The sequence below is a fragment of the Helicoverpa armigera genome, chromosome 13 (assembly GCF_030705265.1).
Source record: "Helicoverpa armigera isolate CAAS_96S chromosome 13, ASM3070526v1, whole genome shotgun sequence".
Taxonomy (NCBI): domain Eukaryota; kingdom Metazoa; phylum Arthropoda; class Insecta; order Lepidoptera; family Noctuidae; genus Helicoverpa; species Helicoverpa armigera.
Genome location: NC_087132.1, coordinates 4,220,928 through 4,242,167, shown reverse-complemented (window position 1 = coordinate 4,242,167; position 21,240 = coordinate 4,220,928). Strand labels below are relative to the sequence as shown.

Below are 21,240 nucleotides of genomic sequence, written 5' to 3'. Positions count from 1 at the left end.
CTATTTGAGTCACTCGATGAATTTAGCCGATTGAACGAAACATATTTAATTCATAATATATTTTTTTTAATCGGAACTGCAGTTCCAATCTGTGGAAATTCAGTCAAAAATCATTTATTCAAATTAACAAAGCTTAATAAGTAATATTATGGCAGATATACTGTTTGAATCAGAGCGCATTTTATCTGAAAATCAATAGAAAATCAAACGTTGCTTTTCATGAAAATTACATTCCACCTTGCTATTGGCAAATACGAGTTCTAGAATATCTACTCTTCTTTGTGTTCTTTAGAAAGTATTCATGTTGGTATTACGCATAAACTTAAACTTTCTGAGGTTGGTTGCAGTGAAGCGTCTTGAACGCAGGAACCAATCAGAAGCGATCTAAAATTTTAAATTATTTTCGAGGTGGGGATTTTGTCCCTGCCGCCATATTGTGTTGGGCTGTGAGTGCTGGAAGTGAATATTTTAAGTATTTCAGTGTAAATTCTTTACTAATATCATTCGGATTGACAAGCCTTAAGGTAATCCTAGATTTAATAGTAGTTTTTGTCATGATATGCCTATGTGTTTGTACATTTTTGAAAATTTACATTTAAGACTTCACAAGCCGGTTCCTCTGGAATTGCAGCATCGACAGGGCAAGCAACTAAGCACTATCAGTGCAAGTACTAATTTAGACCCGTTAAAAAGGCTTTACAGCTTTATTTTTGATTGGAACAAAATTGCTTTGAAATGTAATTTTGTAGGTATCTCAATACTTAGGCCTCTTTGAAATTTAAAATCGGATTATGTAGGTATGCAACACAAGGGTGGTATTGTGACCATACGTTGAAATGAATGGACCCACACCTCACAATGTAATTAGTGATAAACAATTAATGTTCATTCAAATTTATCGAATAAAGTACTAACTTTCCTGGTACATATTATGAGTAATTTAAGTTGATTCAACTAAGGTAGGTACCTAACGTATTCCGGTAAATAGGCACGTTCTTTGTGATTAACAACGGAACGATGAATCATCGTTGTGAGTAACTGGGGGAGACAGTTAAAACTAAAAAACTAGGGTGTCCTGCCTGTGTTACGTTGTACTCATGGCTTACAACTTTGGACGACTTATTTTGTTTGAGTATTTTTGTGTAAAGGTACCGCTACACTGATTATTGCATGTTCATTTAAAAATAGTATGTAGACCTGTCGCCTTTGTCTTTTGACCAAAGTATATTTACCTAAATTAAGAAAGTATAATATTCGCAAAGAGTATTTCAGTGTAAAATAGGTGTGGAAATTGCCCTCAAAATACAATTTCTTGTTATCAATTTGGAGTAATAAGTTCGTAATACCTATCACTCTATTTAATCTAAAATATCACGAAACGTTTTCGGTTACCTACTTATGTGACTGTCATTCAGCAATGCGTTGGTTTAGCCAAATGCGCGATCGACAACGACAACCCATCTCGCAAGGGCATGCAATAATAATTCGTTCCCAGATACGGAAGTACGTAACCCTAAAATTCTAGGGTGCCTACTTCCTACTTGTAACATTTTATCCCCTCTGCCTGTCGTCTGTTACAAGTTTACAATTAAACTGCAATGTTGATAGATTAAGCAGCTATTCACCCAAATTAGCGATGTATTAGAGTAAATACCTACCCGAGATTAAGATACAAAAAGTGTTATGATTCTGAATAAAATTCAATCATTTAAAAATGGTAGACAAAGACACATATTATGGTAAATATAAATGTTTATGCTCTTAAAACATTTTAGTAGGTTCATTAATAAAACTGTTGTTATTATATTGCAAGTGTGTATCACTATACTTTTTTACACACCAACATTCCCTACACATTAATGTAAGTACTTTTCCTTTGTGCATTGTGTCATAGTGTAATGCCTTCTTCTTTCTCCTGCCCTGTTCCCAATTTTACTTGGGGTCGGCGCAATATGTCATTTTCTTCCATTTTCCCCTGTCACTCGTCATACTGACACTCACTCCCTTCCTATTCATCATCTTTCAGGCAATCTATCCATCTTTTCTTAGGTCTTCCTCTTCCTCTCCATCCATCTACATTCATACTTAGCACACATTTTGTTGCATGCGTATCATCCCTCCTCATTACATGCCCATACCATGACAATCTTAGTACGAAATTTGTGTGTTCCGGGTGTCGTGAGTTTATAATTCGATAGATGTGAATGGGGATGGATGCCTTTGCAGTACTTACATTTTATTTTAAAGATACATAGTTACAAACACAAAACTCCGATTTAGAACATCGTGTAGCTATTTTTTAATTTTCATTGGTATTTGCCGCGTCTTTAGCATTGATGCTATTTCCAGTTACACACAATTCAAGAAGGATAAGCTGTCTTTGTGCTGACTTCACTGTCAAAGATTTAACTTTTTTGACAGTCAAGTGAAAAAGCCCCGCGAATACGCCGTAGGTATACTCCGTGCATTTTATTTGTAAACGGAGTTTTAAAGTAAAAAGGCATAGGTATTAAGATAATGCTTTAATTACGCGCAATGTCTCAATCGAATAGTAGGTACCTACCTAGTCGTTTATCAGAAACGCATTAGATATTGTATTCGTCTGACTTAAGAGAATAACGAAAGTAAAGATGGAATGCTTAAATATTCTGCCTCTCACGAGCCTTTTCCCAACCATGTTGGGGTCGGCTTCCAATCTAACCGGATTCAGCTGAGTACCAGTGCTTTACAAGGAGCGACTCTCTATCTGACCTCCTCAGCCCAGTTACCCGGGCAATCGGATACCCCTTGGTTAGACCGGCGTCAGACTTACTGACTTCTGACTACCCGTAACGACTGCCAAGGATGTTCAATGACAGCCGGGATCTACAGTTTAACGTGCCATCCGAAACATAATTATATTTTTTACTTAATAAATGAATTCTTATTTTACTCCTTGACTTATCGAAAAATCCTGCAAAACCCAGAATTCCAATTTTATAAAATAAACGACAGACTGCGATTGATGACGTAATCAGCTAACAAAATCAGCCACTGGATTATCCAAACAATATTCATTCGTGGGCACTAAGAAGTCTATGAAGAGTCCTAAATCCCGGAAAATGTGGGGATGTCCTATTTGTTATACTTATTAACTAAACACTATAATTTAACCAGTCAGTTCATCAGATAATTCAATATTAGACGATTTTTTCAATTACGTACTTACCTAAACCTAAATAAAATTACATTTTAGCCAAACCCTAAATAGCGCGTGGTCGAGCATGAAATTACCGTTTTTTCTCTTACAAATAACGACAGGATATGAGGTATATTTGTATATTTTGCATTATCTGAGAAGTCATATTTGATTTCTAACTCAATTTATATTGTATGGCGGGTGCTGTATTACTTGTGGTTTTTATCCACAACCGACCGCTGCTATCGATTTTCTACTCACCGTGCACGTGTTGTGTACCGAGAGTATGCGGTGCAGGGCCGTTTGCACTGCTTGCATCTAATTGCATTATAGGTATTAGTACTTCCTCTTTATTGAGTCATTTTATAAAGGTTTCTCTTATGTTTTATATAAAAAAATGAAAATCTTTTTTATGAAATGGCAAGCACAATAAAAGGGGGTTCTGAAATAAATCAAATCGCAATATTGTAAGTTTAAGCGACTATAGCCGTTTCGGTTAGAGCTTGATCTTTTGGTCTTTCCTTTTACTACTCTTCAGTCTATACAAATGACATCGTGATGGCGAAGAAACTTTTTGCTTCAGTAAAGTTCATGCAGTACATAGCTCAAAGATGACATCGGCTTTTATTCACTTGTGGGACAATCCGAGTTTTGCAAGTTAACGTTCTTGATGCGTTAACGTTCTTGATGCGTTATTATAACTCTACTGAAATAAGGAGTCGAGTAGACCAACGAGAAATTCGATCCCGAAGAAAAATAAAAGGCGTAGTCAGACATGATGTTCAAATGCCATTTGAGGTGAATCTATCCATCTGCCTATTAGAAAAACAATAATTTGAAAAATATTTTGTTCCAAAACCATAAGCATGATTTGGTGCGACGCAGACCACGTACTTTGCATGATAGAGTCTGTGGCAGACAGAATGTTTGTACAGCTGACAAGAGTTCCGTCTTCCCTCATGTTGTCTACAGAATTGTAGGGACATAGACACTCAATTCTCAATAGTGTCTAACAATTTCATAAATGTAGAGATTCTGATGTCCGTTGCTACATTTTAGGAACTGTTACGGTATTCGGTCCGGAAGAAACATAATCATGTTTTGGTAGGGAAAGACCGAATGCTGTTCATCCATCAGTAAGTTTTTAGCAGTACTATCAATCACTGGACTATTTTGATGAGATGGTTATCGATCTCTAGCGCCATACCACAAATATCTCATGCCCTCAGTAATGGGTGTAGATAGGGCTGCCATCCGTCCGGGTTTCCCCGGATTTGTCCTCGTTTGGAGGCCGTCCGGGGGCTGTCCGGGCGGGGTTTCAAGTAGCCGGGGAAAACCCGGACAATTTTCATGTAAGGAAGCACCTCATTGAATTTAAGTATATGGTAATAGTAAATGGATTACAAATTAGGTATTATTTTGTTTAAAAAGAATCGTACTCGATCGGGGGAAAAATGCAATTTACGCCAAATGTCCGGATTTTTTTAATGTTTGTCCGGGTTTAGCGAAATTCGAGATGGCAGCCCTAGGTGTAGACTGTATGCAAAAAGTGTGTCGTCTGCATTATTACCTACGTATTGAATGAAATGTTTGATATTTTTTTTATGTTTTTTTTTTGGGCGACGCGGTGGCGATTTTGCTTTATAGTACGTATAATTAAAAAAAACGGTTCTAGTGGTAGGTAAATAAAACCAGCTTATGAACCTCTCAAAATCATTTGTTTTCAAATCTCTTGAAGACAAATAAAAGACCACGAGACTACACAATGGCTCTTGGGCAGGTCGCATCGGCATCGACATTATTTCGAGATAAAGTTAATACATTTCCGCTTTACCCGCATTGACTGCGGATCGGCAACCTTGAACGTAACGTACTCGAGTCAAGGTCGGTAACGACCTGGGTCCTCAAAATTAAAGCAGCCCCACTTTAAAGAGCCTCCTATTGTAGCACAGGCGGATGACAATGATTCGTTTTGGTTGACTGGTTGAGACTAAAAAATTCAATGTTGGAGAGGGGGAAGCATACGCTGGGTCAATAACCTAAATGCGTGATTTGAAATAACTCCCCATCATGATATGACTGACGCTCACCGTTCGCCATACGATCAAGGACAAAGGATATTACAATATGTGTACCTAATTACTAGTTGCTTGTGACTACATAACCTCAATCACGCCGGGGGCCCACTAGAGGTTATTTTTAGTCGGAGTATAGATTGTCCTGCGTGTTATTTTGTCTGTATAATGTAATGAATAACAATACCATAATTTGTTAATGCTAATGCCATTTACCAAGAATGCGTTTAAGAATATCATATTAACGGTATGGGTGCCCGTTCTTTGTTGTTGATATAAATATTTTTGTCTCGAAGTGAATGTTCGTGGAAAGATAAGCTCTATAGTCCTGTCTGCGTGACTAATGACACTGCTATTTATATTTGTATTGAGTGTAACGAGTGGGATAATGAACGATAAAGGCGACGATGTGCTAGGAATTCGGTCCACTGCTAATGATCAATGTGGACAATAACCATACGCGGCTTGTTACTCTCAGTTTCATTTTAAACGCCATCACATTGGTTAGCTACTTGATTGCGTGAGTTTTGGTTCATGTTATATATTTAGTGTGTTTTAAGCTCTGTAGTTAGTTATACCTAATTCACGAACTGATTTTATTCACCATTTTTTAAATCTTAATATTTTTTATTACATAATTATGCAGTGAGTAGATAATTGTGTTGGATGTGATCATAAAAGCAGGTCAACCTTCTATTCCAACTCTTCAAGCGTGCGTTAACAACGACGTCCCTAGTAGTGATGAATGCAACTCGGTGCACTTTCGTTAGTTGACGCTATTTTCGGCGGCAGTTTAGTTTAAATTTATTTTAAGAGTGTTCGCAGCACCGTGACCCACTGCCGTGCTTTGTGTTCCAATTTGGTCCATCCTCATACCTGAATTTATATGTATTTTTATCTTCATGTTATGTTAACATATTAGTAGCATTATTTTTGTTGTATCTGTAAAATTCTGTTGTGTATGTGTTTTGAAAACATCTTTCTCGATAAGAATATATAATTTGCTGCCATCAATTTTTTACCCACGACGGAACGGAGCAGGTATAGGTATGCGTTTAGGGTGAGAGATGTGCGTTTGTGTGTTTTTAGGAGAAACTGCAACGTACTGAAGGGACCCTTGTTGTTTTATTGAACGCGATAATATCATATAGCCTACATTATTCCGGATAAACGAAATAGTTCCTTCAGGATGCGGGCGAAACCGTGGGAGGAAGCTAGTATTGTATAAAGCGCTTAGTAGTGTAGCTGCCTGTTTTCTATTGTAATATTTAAAGAGTAAAGATTTGACTGTTATCATGTTAGTATAAATTACACAGTACTCTACAAACTTGCCCATTTGTTATTTTTCCTAAGGTTCGTCCTTCTGGGACAAGGATATTCAAATGTAACGAAAAAAAAAAAAAAGCAATTTTTTATGAAGACTTTTCCTCACAGGCCATCGATAAGCATGGGTGCTAAGCAGAGCAAGCGCTCGGTCGACATAAGCGGCAAGGAGGCTGAGAGTGCAGGCGAGGTCGCTGCTGCGGGCGCCGGGGGCGAAGGCCGAGTCGAGCAGCTCGCGGACGCCGATGCGCTTAAACCACAGCTGAATGGTGACGCGCACATACACGAACCAACGGTAATTTCATTCAACCTTGTTGTTTTTAACAAGACAAGAGATATTCTTGACAACTAACCGTTTCCCAAACACGAAGAAACATAACATTTTCATCTATTTCATCATGTTCGGTCGATGTATTCTTGAAAGCGTGGCAAACGACTCACACTCGCATTTATAATTGTTAGGATTAATCACCCAACACTCAACAGGCATGGTTTAAATGGGGTTCTTAAAATCGAAACAATTACAATAATGGAGGCGACGGAAATTACTGTTGTTCCAGTGCGTGCTCCGGTTTTCCGGTCATGGCATATTGGCAGTATTAAATATATCCTTACTATTTACGGGCATTCAACCTGTGATAGAAAATGTAAACTTGTTTGTTGGCATAGTTCTGTTATGTACTTGCTTAACTACGAACAATATGTTAAACAAAGTCACGGGAAGGCTATTTCCTAAACTCTCCTATTTACTAGTGCAACTACTGTATGTAACGAAATAACAAGAATCTTGTTGTATGTTATTATAGGAAAAACAAAAGGACATCGACAGTGGTACTCCCGAAAATGAAAAAGATGCTACTACAGAAAAAGAAGCTAAATCAAATGAGGAGGAAAAAGAGGCGGCGCCTCTAACAAACGGAGAGAGTGAACAAAAGCTAGAGAACGGAGAGTCAACTCCTACGCCTGAAGACGGGAAGAAACCCAAGAAGGAAAAGGTAGTTATGCTGAAGATTTTTTTTATTAGTTGGTTACCAATACCTAACTAGTGTTCAGTTTGTTTGCACGTGTTTGCCAATTGACTATTTATATTAACAAAGCATGTCATGAACAGGTCAAGAAGAAATGGTCGCTCAGATCAATCAGTTTCAGCAGAAAAGACAAACCTAAACAAGAAAAGAAGCAAAAAGAAGAAGAACCCAAAACAAATGGTGAATCCGAGAAAGTGCCAGAGGAGGTACGTAACTTGTGCTCTTAAATATATTTTTTTTAGTATCTCAATTTATTTAAAGGATTAATGTTGTTGAATTTCCTTAACCTAATTAGTCTCCGCTAAATTACAGAACCCAATCTTTTCTTAAAAAGTCATAGACACGATAAAATTTCTCTCTCTCTCGGTAAAATTCTTAATCTGACTGCCACAACGCAAAGGGCCGATTTTAACTATGTTTTACCTATAGATATATGTACAATAAAAATATTCAATTTGTTTTAAATAAATGACCATGCTGAAAAGTCACCCCAGTCAGATATGAAACACCCGGACACACGGATAAGTTAAAAATAAAAAAGTTCCGATAGACGTAGTCGTTGGAAGCAGCAAAACAACGGCATTATTGATTAAATATAATAATACGTTGGATTAAAATTCTTTAAAGAAAATGCTTTATACAGAGAAGTGAGCGTGTTTTTAAGAAGTTCAGTTTTTTTTTACTGTTGAATTTGGTCACCAGTATCTTAAAAACGATAAAAAAATATTATATGTTTAATTCAGGCAGTGTTCGGATTTTAAATGTAGTAATGTGTTATAATTCAGATGTAATCATCTATTTAGACTAATTTAGAGAAACGAAAAAAATATTCTTATACCTAATATTATTTTGCAGGATTTATTATCAATTTTCTTATAAACCTAAAGATTCTGCACATACAATTGTTTTTGCAGTGCGACCTTGTGGTCAAGTTTATTAGAAACTAACGATTTCTATGACAAGTAACTATTGCGACGTAGTGCATTGCACCCAAACTGGCGCAGCGCGAGGAACAATGCACATTATAATTCAAAGTGTAGCTATATCCGTGCTCACCAAACGTGAGCCGCCATTGTCGTCGGGGATATCGCTCTTATTAGTGAATGATGGCTTGACGATGAAGTGTGTGACGTCAAGTCTCACTATTTGTGACCACTTTAACAATAAGATGCAACCTTATTTTAATTTTTAGTCAATCATTAGTAAATTTCGTCTAATTTTGTCGTCGACACATTTGTATGCCGCATAGATAACTTCCTTGGTGTAGATAGACTGACGCCAAACATTGCGGTAATAGTAACTAATATAGTTTTATTTTACAAACCACAAGAGTCACGTTTATGAATATGGAATTCTAAACTAAAGTCAAAGCTAAACGGTATTGCTCTAAACTTTTATTATTTTGTGAGGCATTAACGAACGTGGGAACTGGTGGGGAGTGGTATTCCAATTTCTCCAGCATTCTAAAGTCATAAAGTACAAATGAACCTTGTCCATGCCCATATTCCACTCGATCCATACTCTCAGGGACATCCTGTATAATCTAATCATTATATTCTATTTTAATGATAGTATTCTTTTGTTGTGTTAAACATGTGATTACAATCTTTACACTGAGTGAAGTTCAACTACAGTTTGACCTGAAGCGGATGCTTACTAATGCGGGCGCTGTGTTACAGTAAATGACCACAATAAAGAAACAACGGTTGCTCACCCGAAACCCTCTACAATATTACTTTTCGTGACCCTACTTGCTTATTATAATAAAAAAAAAAACAGTTAGCAATAGACAGATAGACCGATAACTTTGCTCTAAAGCTTAAAATGCGAAAAAATTGGTTATAGATTTCGAGAATGACAGATTCAAGAGAAAGTTCACAAATTAACAGGTACATAATAAAATTGAAAACAGGTATTTTTATGGAAATAGATGAAATTTATTTCAATAGTACACTTATTATATTACATAGCATTATGTTGATATGTTTAGTAATCATTTAATATATGTATATCTTGATCCTTTTTACATAGAAGTTGGAGGGTTTCCGTATCATATCGTATAAAATGTATTACTAAGTCTTATCACATTTTTTCACACAATAGCGGTACAATAGAGGAAACTGAGCCCTCTCTTGTTATGTCAATGCTCTATTCAGTCGTCGTATTATGAAAATACAACGGATGGGCAGCTCGGCCGCGTCGCGTACAAGTCTCCGCCGACGTCGCCAACGCCATTCAATAAACATGCAATCTGAGCTCTATCAGTTCATTATATATCCTTAACCAGTAGTCAGTTTTGCAGCACACACGGGTGCTATGCATTGTTCACGCTATGTAGCATCGTGTTACGAATCTACCACATGATTAACTGACACAATATGCAACAAATGGAAACTAAGTATCTGTAAACACCAAAAACTCGTTACTTTACCAAACCTGCTGATCCTAATTATTTATTACCTTCTATATCTATACATATAATAAAATGATAGGAAAGTCAAAACTGTACATTGAATATTTTTTTAAAAGAATACTTGGGGGGTGATCCATAATCGATTCTGAACCCAAATATGTAGTTTTTAGAATTTTTGTCTGTATGTCTGTTTATCTGTTTGTCTGTATGTTTGTCCCGGGTAAACTCAAAAAGTACTGCATGGATTTAAATCTAATTTTGCATGACTATTACCTGGGGGCCGGTTCAACACATAGGCTATATATTATCACGCTATCACCTACGGGGGCTGAGCAATGAATGATTAAATAAACGAAATTGGAAATTCTATATTGCTGACGCAGACGAAGTCGCGGGCAACAGCTAGTATGATATAAACTACTGGTACTCAGCTGCATCCGGTTTAAGTAGAAGTCGACCCCTAAAATTGCTGGGAAAGGGCTAGGCAGAAGAATTATTTAGTTATTTAGGTAATTAGGGAATATACTAAACAGACTTAGGCAACTATTTCTCAAGTAAAGTATTAACACTGATAATTTTTAGCCATTCCATTGTTTTATCAATGCTATTCTCTAACAAAAATCTGTGCAAGAGATCCGTAACATGAATTCACGTGCCTGAATGTCTGATAAAAATAAACACCTAAAGCAAGTAGGTAAGTAGAAGGAAAAGCTGTTTGCCAACCTCCTACGATTCGGTCTTGCAACCCGTCCGGACTCCGGACCAACCCGCCCACGTGTAGCGTCGCAAAACCTGTCCAGGACAGCTAATTTTATTTTGCACTTGCAAACTTAACAAACTTGTTTTCTATTGCCCCGGCCTTGCGTCATCATCGCCGATCGTTGCTAGTGGGTACCAAAATTATCCTTCGATGAATTTGCAAATCAGGATTTGTAGCATGCACAGTTTTTTTAAATTACCTATTTATTTAAGGGGTTGATTTGTGTTTATTTTTCATATAGAATAGAAAAACTAGATTGAGTCATTTTCGTGGACCGTTTGGGTTATTCCTATTAGCTAAACACAACACTTGTTTCTCCTGTTGATCTGAGATTTGACTGGTCAGCAAGAATACTGGTTCCAATGCTGTTTACATTAGTAGATTCATTGCAAAAACAACATGCATCTTATTAGGACCTATTACGGTAGGTAAGCTTACTCTGCAAACAGTCTTAAAGTATTCTAACCTAACCACTATCGATTTATATTATTCAGGATTTAGAAACTGATTTGCAGAAATAAATACCTATCTCGCAAATGTTATTGGTTTTTATAAAATATAACCAGTGCAGTATACCTACTTGAAACTTACAATCGGTGCCAAGAAAGGGCATTCAACCTGTGATAGCAACTGCGTCTGATGCTTTATTATATGAGGCTAGTAGTGCATTTGTACAGTCTGCGGTGCTATCTTCTCCGTTATTTATTGTCATGCAAATTACTCTCGTCCGCTACCACTCCGGTCACACAATTACTACTTGGAGATCTCATGTGAATTATACATCGACGTCGCCAGGGATAGTTGCTATTTCGGCACCAACTGAGCTCGGAATTGGTTTTTAGAGCACCATACTGTACCTGTATACCGGTCTGAAGCGAGTTTACAAGGCAGACCTTTTGTTGTTGTTGATTAACATCTAGCATCTGATGGAGGAGAAAAAGCAATGAAGATGACGCCTCGTAGTGAGCTTGTGGAAGATTATTATAAAATGCACAGTAACCGCATTACTTTTATAGTAGTCTGTCTAGCTAGGTGACTGGGTTTCATAAAATTATATTTAGGGTTTTATTAATAACTAGCTTCCGCCCGCGGTTTCACCCGCGATAACTGCTTCCCGTACCCGAATGGTGACAAAAACTGTGTGTACTTCTCCTGGCTCTAAACTACCTCCCTGCCAATTTTCAGCTAAATCGGTTCAGCCGTTCTTGAGTTATAAGTGGAGTAATTAACACGACATAAATGACGATAATTATAAATTCTTAAAAATATTAACGGGTTTCGCGATTAGCTGTCGATAAAGAGATTCGAAGTTTGTAAACACGAGATAGATTGACTGGATATTTTATTAGGTAGTAAAATTAACGTTTAATTTTCTTGTTTATCGCTAGTTGAACGAAAAGTGACCTATGTTTGAGTAGGTGCTTAACTAAAGGTAAACAATCTTGATAGAACTTATTACAAAAATACATATTAGACTAATGAGCTACTGCTTAAAATAATACATTAATTCGGTAATGGTGATCATTGCATTTACATTGATTTTTAGTCGCAATTTATTTTAAAATGAGGTAAAAAAAAGTCATAGTCAAAATTGTTTATCTTTAGCTAAGTGGCTACTCAAACGGAGTACGGGGCTCGATTCTGCTAATTTTACTTAAGCGACATACGATTCACATCCGACTCAAGTCTTATCACAACTCAATTACGATTGAAGCATATCTGGCATTCTTCTATTTTTTCTTTTAAATTAACGATTTTATCCTTTTCTGTGAGTCAATAATTAATCATATTGTTTGCAAATGATTTACGATTGCAATATGATTGTAGAACAAACTACCGTATAGACCAAATGACATACCAATCGCAAACCAATGAAATGTCAATCAAATACGATTATTCTTATATTAGTAGCAGAATGCCCGCTAAGCGCTGCTATTGCGATTCAATTTTTATTTCAATTTTGACACTATTAACTTAGCAGAATCGGGCCCCGAAGCTCTTTCTGTGCTGATGGTTTTGTAGCGAACCAGTCTTTTGTGACTCACTGTTATCGTCGCAAAGTTTACCGTTACGTCGAATAAAGCGATACCTATGCCTGCATAAAAACGCTGTGACTGGATAAAGGTACTCACTACAATGAATATACATCCGCTGAGGAATCTATTGTTGGGGCCTCTTATTCTGTTTGTTTAAAACGTTGACGGCTTTGTATATTTTAAATTTGTTACTATCGGCATAACACTATATCGAAATAACTGGATCTCATGAACCATGAAAATGTACGGAACCTGAGCGAGTCCGACTCGGCACTTCACTTATTGTAAAAGATGTAAAAGTAGGCAGCTCTTGTGGTTTTGAGATACATTCTAAACAATGTGGTTGGGGTAGAAAATAAGCAAACGTGAAGATAATTCCTTTTCATTCATGTCAAACTTAAGTATCTCGTCAAACACAGTAGGTAGTGCGTCAGCTCACTAGAGTAAATGTTATAGTGTATACTCGACTTATGTCTTTCTACATCAGTAAGCAAAGATGGCCTTGCGTACCAGTATCGTTTTATTATTTGCCACAGCCCTGTGGTTGAATATTGTTGCAAATGAAATTAAATATAAGTTAATAATAGCAGCCGTGTCATTATACTGAGTACAAGTAAAACATACATAATGTTTTAATCAGTTCCCTTTGTTCTTGAATACTATTGGCGACAGAATCTGTTCATATAAAAACAATTTGAAACATCAGTTTTTGAGCTTTATCGTATAAGAATAAATAAATAATTGAAATAAAATAATTGCTGAAGAAAAACCTGATTACAGTTTTTTTTATTCGGATATAATATGATTTACTGAATAAAATATTTGATACTTTGTAAGCTGGGACAGCCCTAGTTGTCTGCAACATAATATGCTTATGATCATGAGCAATGAAGGGTAAATATTTATTTAAAAATGAGCTCCAATCTTCCGTTACGAATACAATACTATAAATAATATCGCACTTATAAGTCTCCCTTCAGTCTCAGTACAGATTCCGTGGACTAAAGTAGTAGTCGTAACCATGGCCGATGACAAGGTACTGGTAATTCAGTTCTTGTTATTGTGTGTAAAGTAATAACCGCAACTCTAATTACGTGCAAATGATATTTAGTTAAGGTTGTTAATAGTGTTTTTTATTTTGCATTTTGTAGGCGGCCGAAGTCGCACCCGAGCCAGCTGTTGCTGAAACAGCTGAAGAAGTTAAGACTGAAAGCGAAGTTAAAGAAGAGAAAGCTCCAGAGACACCCGTGACGGAACTGATCACCAACGGAAGCACCACGCCTGAATCTCCAAAAGACGAAATCCCTGTTGAAGTAGAAGACCCAGCTGCTGCTAGCCCTGAGATTGACAGGCCGGAGCCTCAACCAGAGACGCAACCCGAGCAGTTGCCTGTCAATGGGCTTTCATTAGAAGAACCTGCTAAAGAAACCGTCAAAGTTGAAACCAATGTCGAGAGCAAAGAAGAACCCACCGCTGATTCGACAGAAATTGTACCTGAAATTTCCGTCAAAAAAGAGGTTTGTGTTGAACAAATGCCTTTGATAGATTCCACGCCTCCACCACTTCCCGCGAATCCCCCTCCTTCTTCTGTGGCATCCTTTGCTGCCACCACCATGGCACCAGAATCAACAGACGCTTCGCTAGCTAACACCGCTGATAACGCAATTTCATCACCAACTTCTGATCCAATTACAAAAGATAAACTAGACGATCTCTCCCCTTTGCCCGAAAACGAATTATCCGTTACCCAAAAGGTTAGTAATGAGCTTCCTATTCCCGTTGAAGAAGATAGCGAGAAAAAATCGGTTCCTTTAGCTGAAATCGAAACTGAAATTGAAACTGAAAACGAATTACACAATGCTGTTACGACCGAGGGTACTATTGAAGTCGTAAATGTTAAAACTGAAAGCATAATGAATGAAGAGCAAATTGACAATAAAACGGAAGTAGAAAATACCGATGCTTTACAAACAATCGATGCTGTGGTACCTGCACCTCCCTCCGAAGACTTACAGAACGTACCCATAGAAAAGAATGAATTAACGAATGCTGGTGAAGATTTACCATCCCCTCCGTCTCCAATATCCGATGAAATTGAAACTGATAAAATGGTCAACGATAACGACGAAAGTACCCAAGTTACGATTCACGAAATCAAAGAGGTTGAAGTGATTTCAAATCACATTTCGGATTCCGATAAAATAATTCTTCCCGAAAACCAGGTTGAAAATGGGGACGATGAATTTGACGTTAAAGCTAAATCTAAAGGCTCTCCGGATAACTTACTCGAAACAATAGAGTGTAACGGCAATTCTGAGGAAGAAAAGCTAACTTCGAATAAGGAAGTTTTAGAAATTGTACCAGCGAACGATCCCAAGGAAATGAAGACCGTAGAATGTGTGAGGACGACGACGACACCCGATGACTCGATGCCGCCGTCGCTGTCGGAGGCGAACGAGTCGGGTCCGGCGGCGGGCGCCACCGACGAGTCGGAGTCGTTCCCGCTGCCGCCCAGCGAGCTGTGCCGCTCCGAGTCCGTCTCGCCGGAGCACGACGCGCCCGCACAGGTGAATACCGATCGGAAACTCTTGTTTTGTAGTGGAATTAGTACTGTAATATAAAGAACAGTTTGAGTCATCCCGTAACAGACCTCGTATTTAGTTTATGTGCATTTCTTTACCAGCATGTGTGAATCGTTAATAACCAGAAGAATACTAAGTGTGGTTAATCTGACATAGTCGAGAAGTCCCGTCCTCATCCCTTCTTAACAGCTTGAAACTGGGGAAACATCTCTTACGCTAGCATGTAGTATCTCGAAAGTATGCTTTAGTGCTAAAACACACATTTTCACTTACAAAGACTATCAAATGTTTGTCACTGATAACCAAATAATAATCTTATAAAATGATTATGATGTGATGAAATGATGATCTATGTGGTCATAAAACAAAATGGCACGATATAGTTTTCACATTTTGAAAAATAGTTTTGTCGTTTATCTAACTAATCATCGCAATAAACATTAACACTGTGCAGTCTTGTGCAGTTGCAGCTTTTTAGTCTGGTCACTATAAAATTGAGAACACCATTGCATGGCATGTATTGCATCATCTGCCTAGCCTTTTCCCAACTATGTTGGGGCTGGCTTACAGTCAACTAAACTAGATACCATTGTTTATATGGAGTGACTGCCTATCTGATCGCCTCGACCCAGTTTTCTGGGCAACCCAACCGTTGGTAAGCCTGGTTATCCCACAGATCTTCTTTTTGTATTTTTTACTATAGGATGTTATGAAAGAACATGAAAAATTTAAAATATATTAGGGATCTTAATATTTTTGTGCAGTTAAATAAATTAAGTCCCTTTATCAATTTTAATATACTTAAATTATGAATCGTAACTTGTTTTTTGTGGAAAATGATGGTGACAGGAATGATAGGTACTTGACGTCTAACATTTATAATTGAAAAACAGGTCACGAAACTTATATTAGCTTCAGCTCGTGGTTTCACCCACGTCCCGAGAAAACTTCTTCCCGTAGCCGGATAGTGGCAAAAAGGTCCTTCTCCTGGGTTTCAGCCATCTCCCCTCTGATTTTCAGCGTTAACGGTCCAGCCATTCTTGAGTTTTAAGTAATTTAACTAATACGCCTTTTTCATTTATAATTAAAAGATAAATTTTACGATATTAGATTCATGGTGTTCTTAATTTTTCGGTGTACAGTTCTGTAAAAGGGTGACATGGATGATAGATGTTTAAACAGAGTTATCAATTTTCTTATGATTTGGACATAAGTTGGTTAAAAAAATATCTTGAGGTAAAAACCTGTTCAAAATTACTGTTACCCACTTATTTATCTATTTCATATACAGTTTTTCAACAATGCCTTGCCCACAATATGAATTGCATCTACGAATACAAACAAACTAACTATAGAGTGCACAGCTTTTTGTCTTTGGGCAACTCTTGATAATAAATGGTCTTCTATATAGGAAAAAATGTATTTCTATAACATTGTTACTAAAAAAAAAATAAGACCGACAAACTTCAGAGTCTGTACGAGAGACGTCTGTACTTTTCCAATTAGCTGCGCAGTAGATGATTTCATTTGTAAGCCTGGGCAGTTAGATAGCTTATTTAGTTTCGCCTAGATCCGGCTTCACAGTAGACTTTTAAGAATGTAATTGGTTAATGCGCAGCTAGTCGGCTAACTTCAGACTCGCGAAGCTATGTCGGCGGTAGTGAGATCAGTCTAAGCCTTTCCGTTGTTTATATTATTGGGATAACTAATCGTAACAATTTATCTGGTAAACTGCACACATAATAATATAAGTGTTATTTCAGTCATATGTTTGTTGAAAGCACAAAGTAAGCTAGCAATTATGTAATCCAATGTATCGGAAGGTGTAATATTAATGCTAAGATTAGTATTCCTAATTTGTAAGTAGTTTCCTAGACCAGTAGATTACCAAAATAAGAGTAGGTTTAGAAACTATTATGTGAAAGTAATGGAGGGTTGCACCATTTAATTATAACGGTAACTGAACTATTTTCAGTTGCCAAATCGCCGATTTGAGCAATGGGTGACGAGAATATGTCTGGTTACGGTTTCTTTATCGTTATAGTTATATGGTTCAACTCATCCTGATTTTATTTCTTTAAAATACGTGTGCATAAAGTGGGGAAAAGGTGAATTTCCATAGACTCGCCTCAAGAGTTCATTATTTCAATTTTTTGTATGCCACATCCAGTAGATATTTATTGTATTGAATAATCCAATCTTGTAAAAAAGTCAAAGCAGGCTGTGAAAAAGTTGGTAAAGTTGTAATTAGTAATGTAGAATTTAAAATTAACGGCTTGAATTCAGGTTTAAATATGAGTATCGTAATGCTACTTGTAGCTAAACTCCATCACTATAATTATTTGTATAACTTCATTCATACACTGTAACGTACAGACCATTGAAACACTCAAAATTACAAAATACCTGAACAGTAAAATCTCTAAAATGTAAATGCTGTATTTTGCGACTTGAGTTATACTCTGACGTCCATGTGAATTAGGTCTGTAGTTGTGACAGTTAGGGAGATTTTAGTGTTTTATTTTGTCATTTTGACTGTGTTGACCTTTATTTCTCACCGTTTTATTTAAACCTATTGGTATTTGTTTCCTATTTCCAGCTAGTAACATTAAACAAAAACAGATCTTACCAGATATTATGCGTTGTGTGTTTATTGTTTTTAACTATGGGCATATAGCTATTTAATGTAATGTTTTAATGATTGTACTTGTTAATAGAACATTTTGTTCGGGAGTCACTAACTACAAATTATTATTACAGGAGCCCCTCCCAGTGAGTGACAAATTGGCAGACTTGATCCCAGAGGTCCCAGACGTGCCAGAACTCAAAACGGAAATGGTATGTGAAAATGTTAATAAACCATAGTTGTTTTCATATATTTTTGACTTGTACTTAAATAACGTTTTGGCGGTTGGTTGCAGGAGACGTCGAGCGACGTGGCGGTGGCCAACTAAAATCATCACAGAAGCAACACCCCATCGTCCGCGACACGTAACTGTGTCTAAAATGAGCCTTTAATTTATTTCGATTTAGTGGTGTATTGTCGAACTAAGTTCGTTCAATAGTTTACATCGTCAAAATGTGGTTTTCAGTTCAGATGTGACGTTTCATATAGAATGATTATACTATAAGTTTAGCGTGCTTTGCTTCTATAAAATTAAGATTTTATACATTTTATTCGCTAGAATCGAGTTTTTATAATTATATTACATTAACAAAGTTATATCTAGACAGTATACGGTGCGATAAGTTGGTGCCATTATTACAGGGGTATTAGTTTGACGTTGTCACGTGTCGCTCTTATATTAGCTCTCCCATGTCTCTATTACTTTTAGACACATTCGGGTATAACGCGCAGATTATTTCGCAACCATCACTCAATATTATAAACAAGGTTTCAAAAATAACAAACAAATAAAGTTACACAAACAGCGTCATCCTTAATTCGGCTGGGAAAACAAAAAAAAATCTTATGCATTGTGTACAACCACTGTACTTGTATCAGAAGATGTTTGAAACACGGAATGTTTATTTTTTCTTATTATGTACGATACGTAGACCCGTCAATGATGATCAGTGTCATCAGTTTAGTAAATAATTTGAAACATTATTTTATTATGTATATATGAACACCGATTTCATTTACTCTTAAAACACAAATATTATGTTAATTATCAAATTGAAGTTTGAAGTAACTTGTAAATTGTTAAGTATGAGGGAATATTGAAATCTCATTAGTTTATGCTATATTCATTGTGTTTTAATTCTAGTTTATATTAAGTTGTATAAATTTAGTCTGTCAGCAGCTCTCTGTAATGCAAACTGATAAAATTTTATTCATTTAGTAAATGACGGAATGTTGCTCCTATGTGTAATGAGATATACTATAAGAAGGCATTTTTGGTAAAGTAGAGTGTGATTGTTGAATCTAAATTTAATGGATGTGGATGGATTTATTGTTTCAAATTGATATTTAGTGGCCAAGTTTGTGATTACTATACAATTTATGAACTTATACAGACATAATTATATTGTACTATTTAGAATTGTAGTATGTGTAACGAGTTAGTAAAGGCGGTATGGTTATTATCAACCGCTAATAGTATATTGGTTTCAACCTCATTCTTACAAATACAATTAAATGACTTATAAGGTTTGATATTACTATACAATATTAAGGTCATTTTCTATTTAACTATAACTATGTGTCCAATAATCGTATGGTTTCAAGATCATTTTTGTAATTTTATACATTTTTTATGAAATTTAAATGTGACACACTGCACGATTGGGAGAAGTACTCCAGGTATATAAACAGTAAACATGAGTGAGACATTCCATATCAAGTGCAAACTAGATTGTCTAAAATTCTGTAATATTGCATACAATGTACTCGAATTACTTCGTAAACTGTCGAGACGATCTCATGGTAAGAAAGTGAGTCGTTTTACATATACACTCAAATTAGTAACACTACGGTTTTGCTAGTGGTGTCTTATCGTATATCAGTCTTGTAGTAATGTATAAGTATCCATAGCCCTTGCGAACGAATATCAACGTGACCTCGATATTGTCGTTCAATTAGGGCCCCATTTGATGTTTAGGCAAATTAAAATTAGCAGAATTTGATATCATGTACCAATCCTGTTATATTAAATTAGGATTGTTTCCCAACGTATTCCATTCCCAGTAGTTATAATGATTATTTTAAGAATTTTATTGCTAGCAAATGGTAACCCAAAATTGACTGAGTTTATGTAATTCAAGGAAATGTAACTTTTTGCTCACTATGCAATGTGGAATTTGTATGATAATTAATTATAATAGGAAATTATGTTAATCCAATTACTTATTGAAACTTAATGTTGATGTGTGAATGTCTCTAATCAATAAATCTTAAAAAAAAACTATCTCTTTTTATTCTCTTCCTCTTTAACATTTCGTGCATCATTATTAAAGCATCTAACTTATCACTTATTTTAATCGAAATAAAATAATTCATGTTACATCAAAAAATGTCACAATTAGGCCCATTTTCACCGGCCTTGGCAGAAGTTGAACCCAAAAATACACTGGGCCCCGATTCTCCTAAATTAATAATGTCAAAATCGAATAGAAATCGAATCGCAATATGATTGTAATAGCAGTTTTAACCATATCGGGCATTCTGCTACTAATAAAAGACCAATCGTATTCGATTGACATTTGATTGGTGTGCGATTGGTCTGCTATTTTGATGATTTTGGTATATACGGTAGTTTGCTGTACAATCATTTTGCAATCTTAAATCATTTGCAGACAAAATGATTCATTATTGAATGACAGAAAAGGATAAAAACGTTTATTTCGAAGACAATCAAATGCTAAAAACTAATTATGTAATACCGTTTAAACAATACCTATATTAAAATACACTACAATATGTGTTCGTAATCGATAGTTAAATAAACAGAAACTTATTTTGAATACAAATTTACTGAATATAATTTATAAATATTGATGGAAAGCATCGCAGGCGGGGACCACCTTGACCGCCACCAACGGATGTAAAAATCTACAGCTCTCTACGTAAGCGCTTTATATGAAAACTAGCTAATAGCCAAACGTTCGCGTAGCGGAAACTTGAATTTCTCCGAAGTTTATGCATGCACTGATTTCATTCATACATAATCAATTATACACAAATACACACTAATTTTCGGACACATCTCTTTTCTTCTAAAGTCTATGGATTAAAAAAAGTTCCGCCAGGACAACGTTCGCCAACGTTCGCCCAGCGGAATCTGTTTTTGGTGAATTTCTCCACAATGGCTGCATACACAAATTTTTATTTACCATACACAAT

At 36.2% G+C, this 21,240-nt stretch overlaps 1 protein-coding gene across 2 annotated transcripts; it reads left to right on the top strand.

The window, feature by feature from the left end:
• Positions 1-366: 366 nt before the first annotated feature.
• LOC110384329 (A-kinase anchor protein 200) lies at positions 367-19,851 on the top strand. 2 transcript variants are annotated; one of them, XM_021345565.3, is made up of 7 exons: positions 367-524; positions 6,688-6,871; positions 7,383-7,571; positions 7,688-7,810; positions 13,965-15,380; positions 18,156-18,233; positions 18,317-19,851. In XM_021345565.3, the coding sequence occupies exons 2-7, from the start codon at positions 6,701-6,703 to the stop codon at positions 18,347-18,349; spliced, it is 2,010 nt and encodes a 669-aa protein (XP_021201240.3). In that variant the 5' UTR covers positions 367-524; positions 6,688-6,700; the 3' UTR covers positions 18,350-19,851. The 2 variants fall into 2 exon arrangements, with proteins under 2 accessions (XP_021201240.3, XP_021201239.3); XM_021345564.3 differs by lacking the exon at positions 367-524 and adding an exon at positions 5,649-5,773.
• Positions 19,852-21,240: the final 1,389 nt, after the last annotated feature.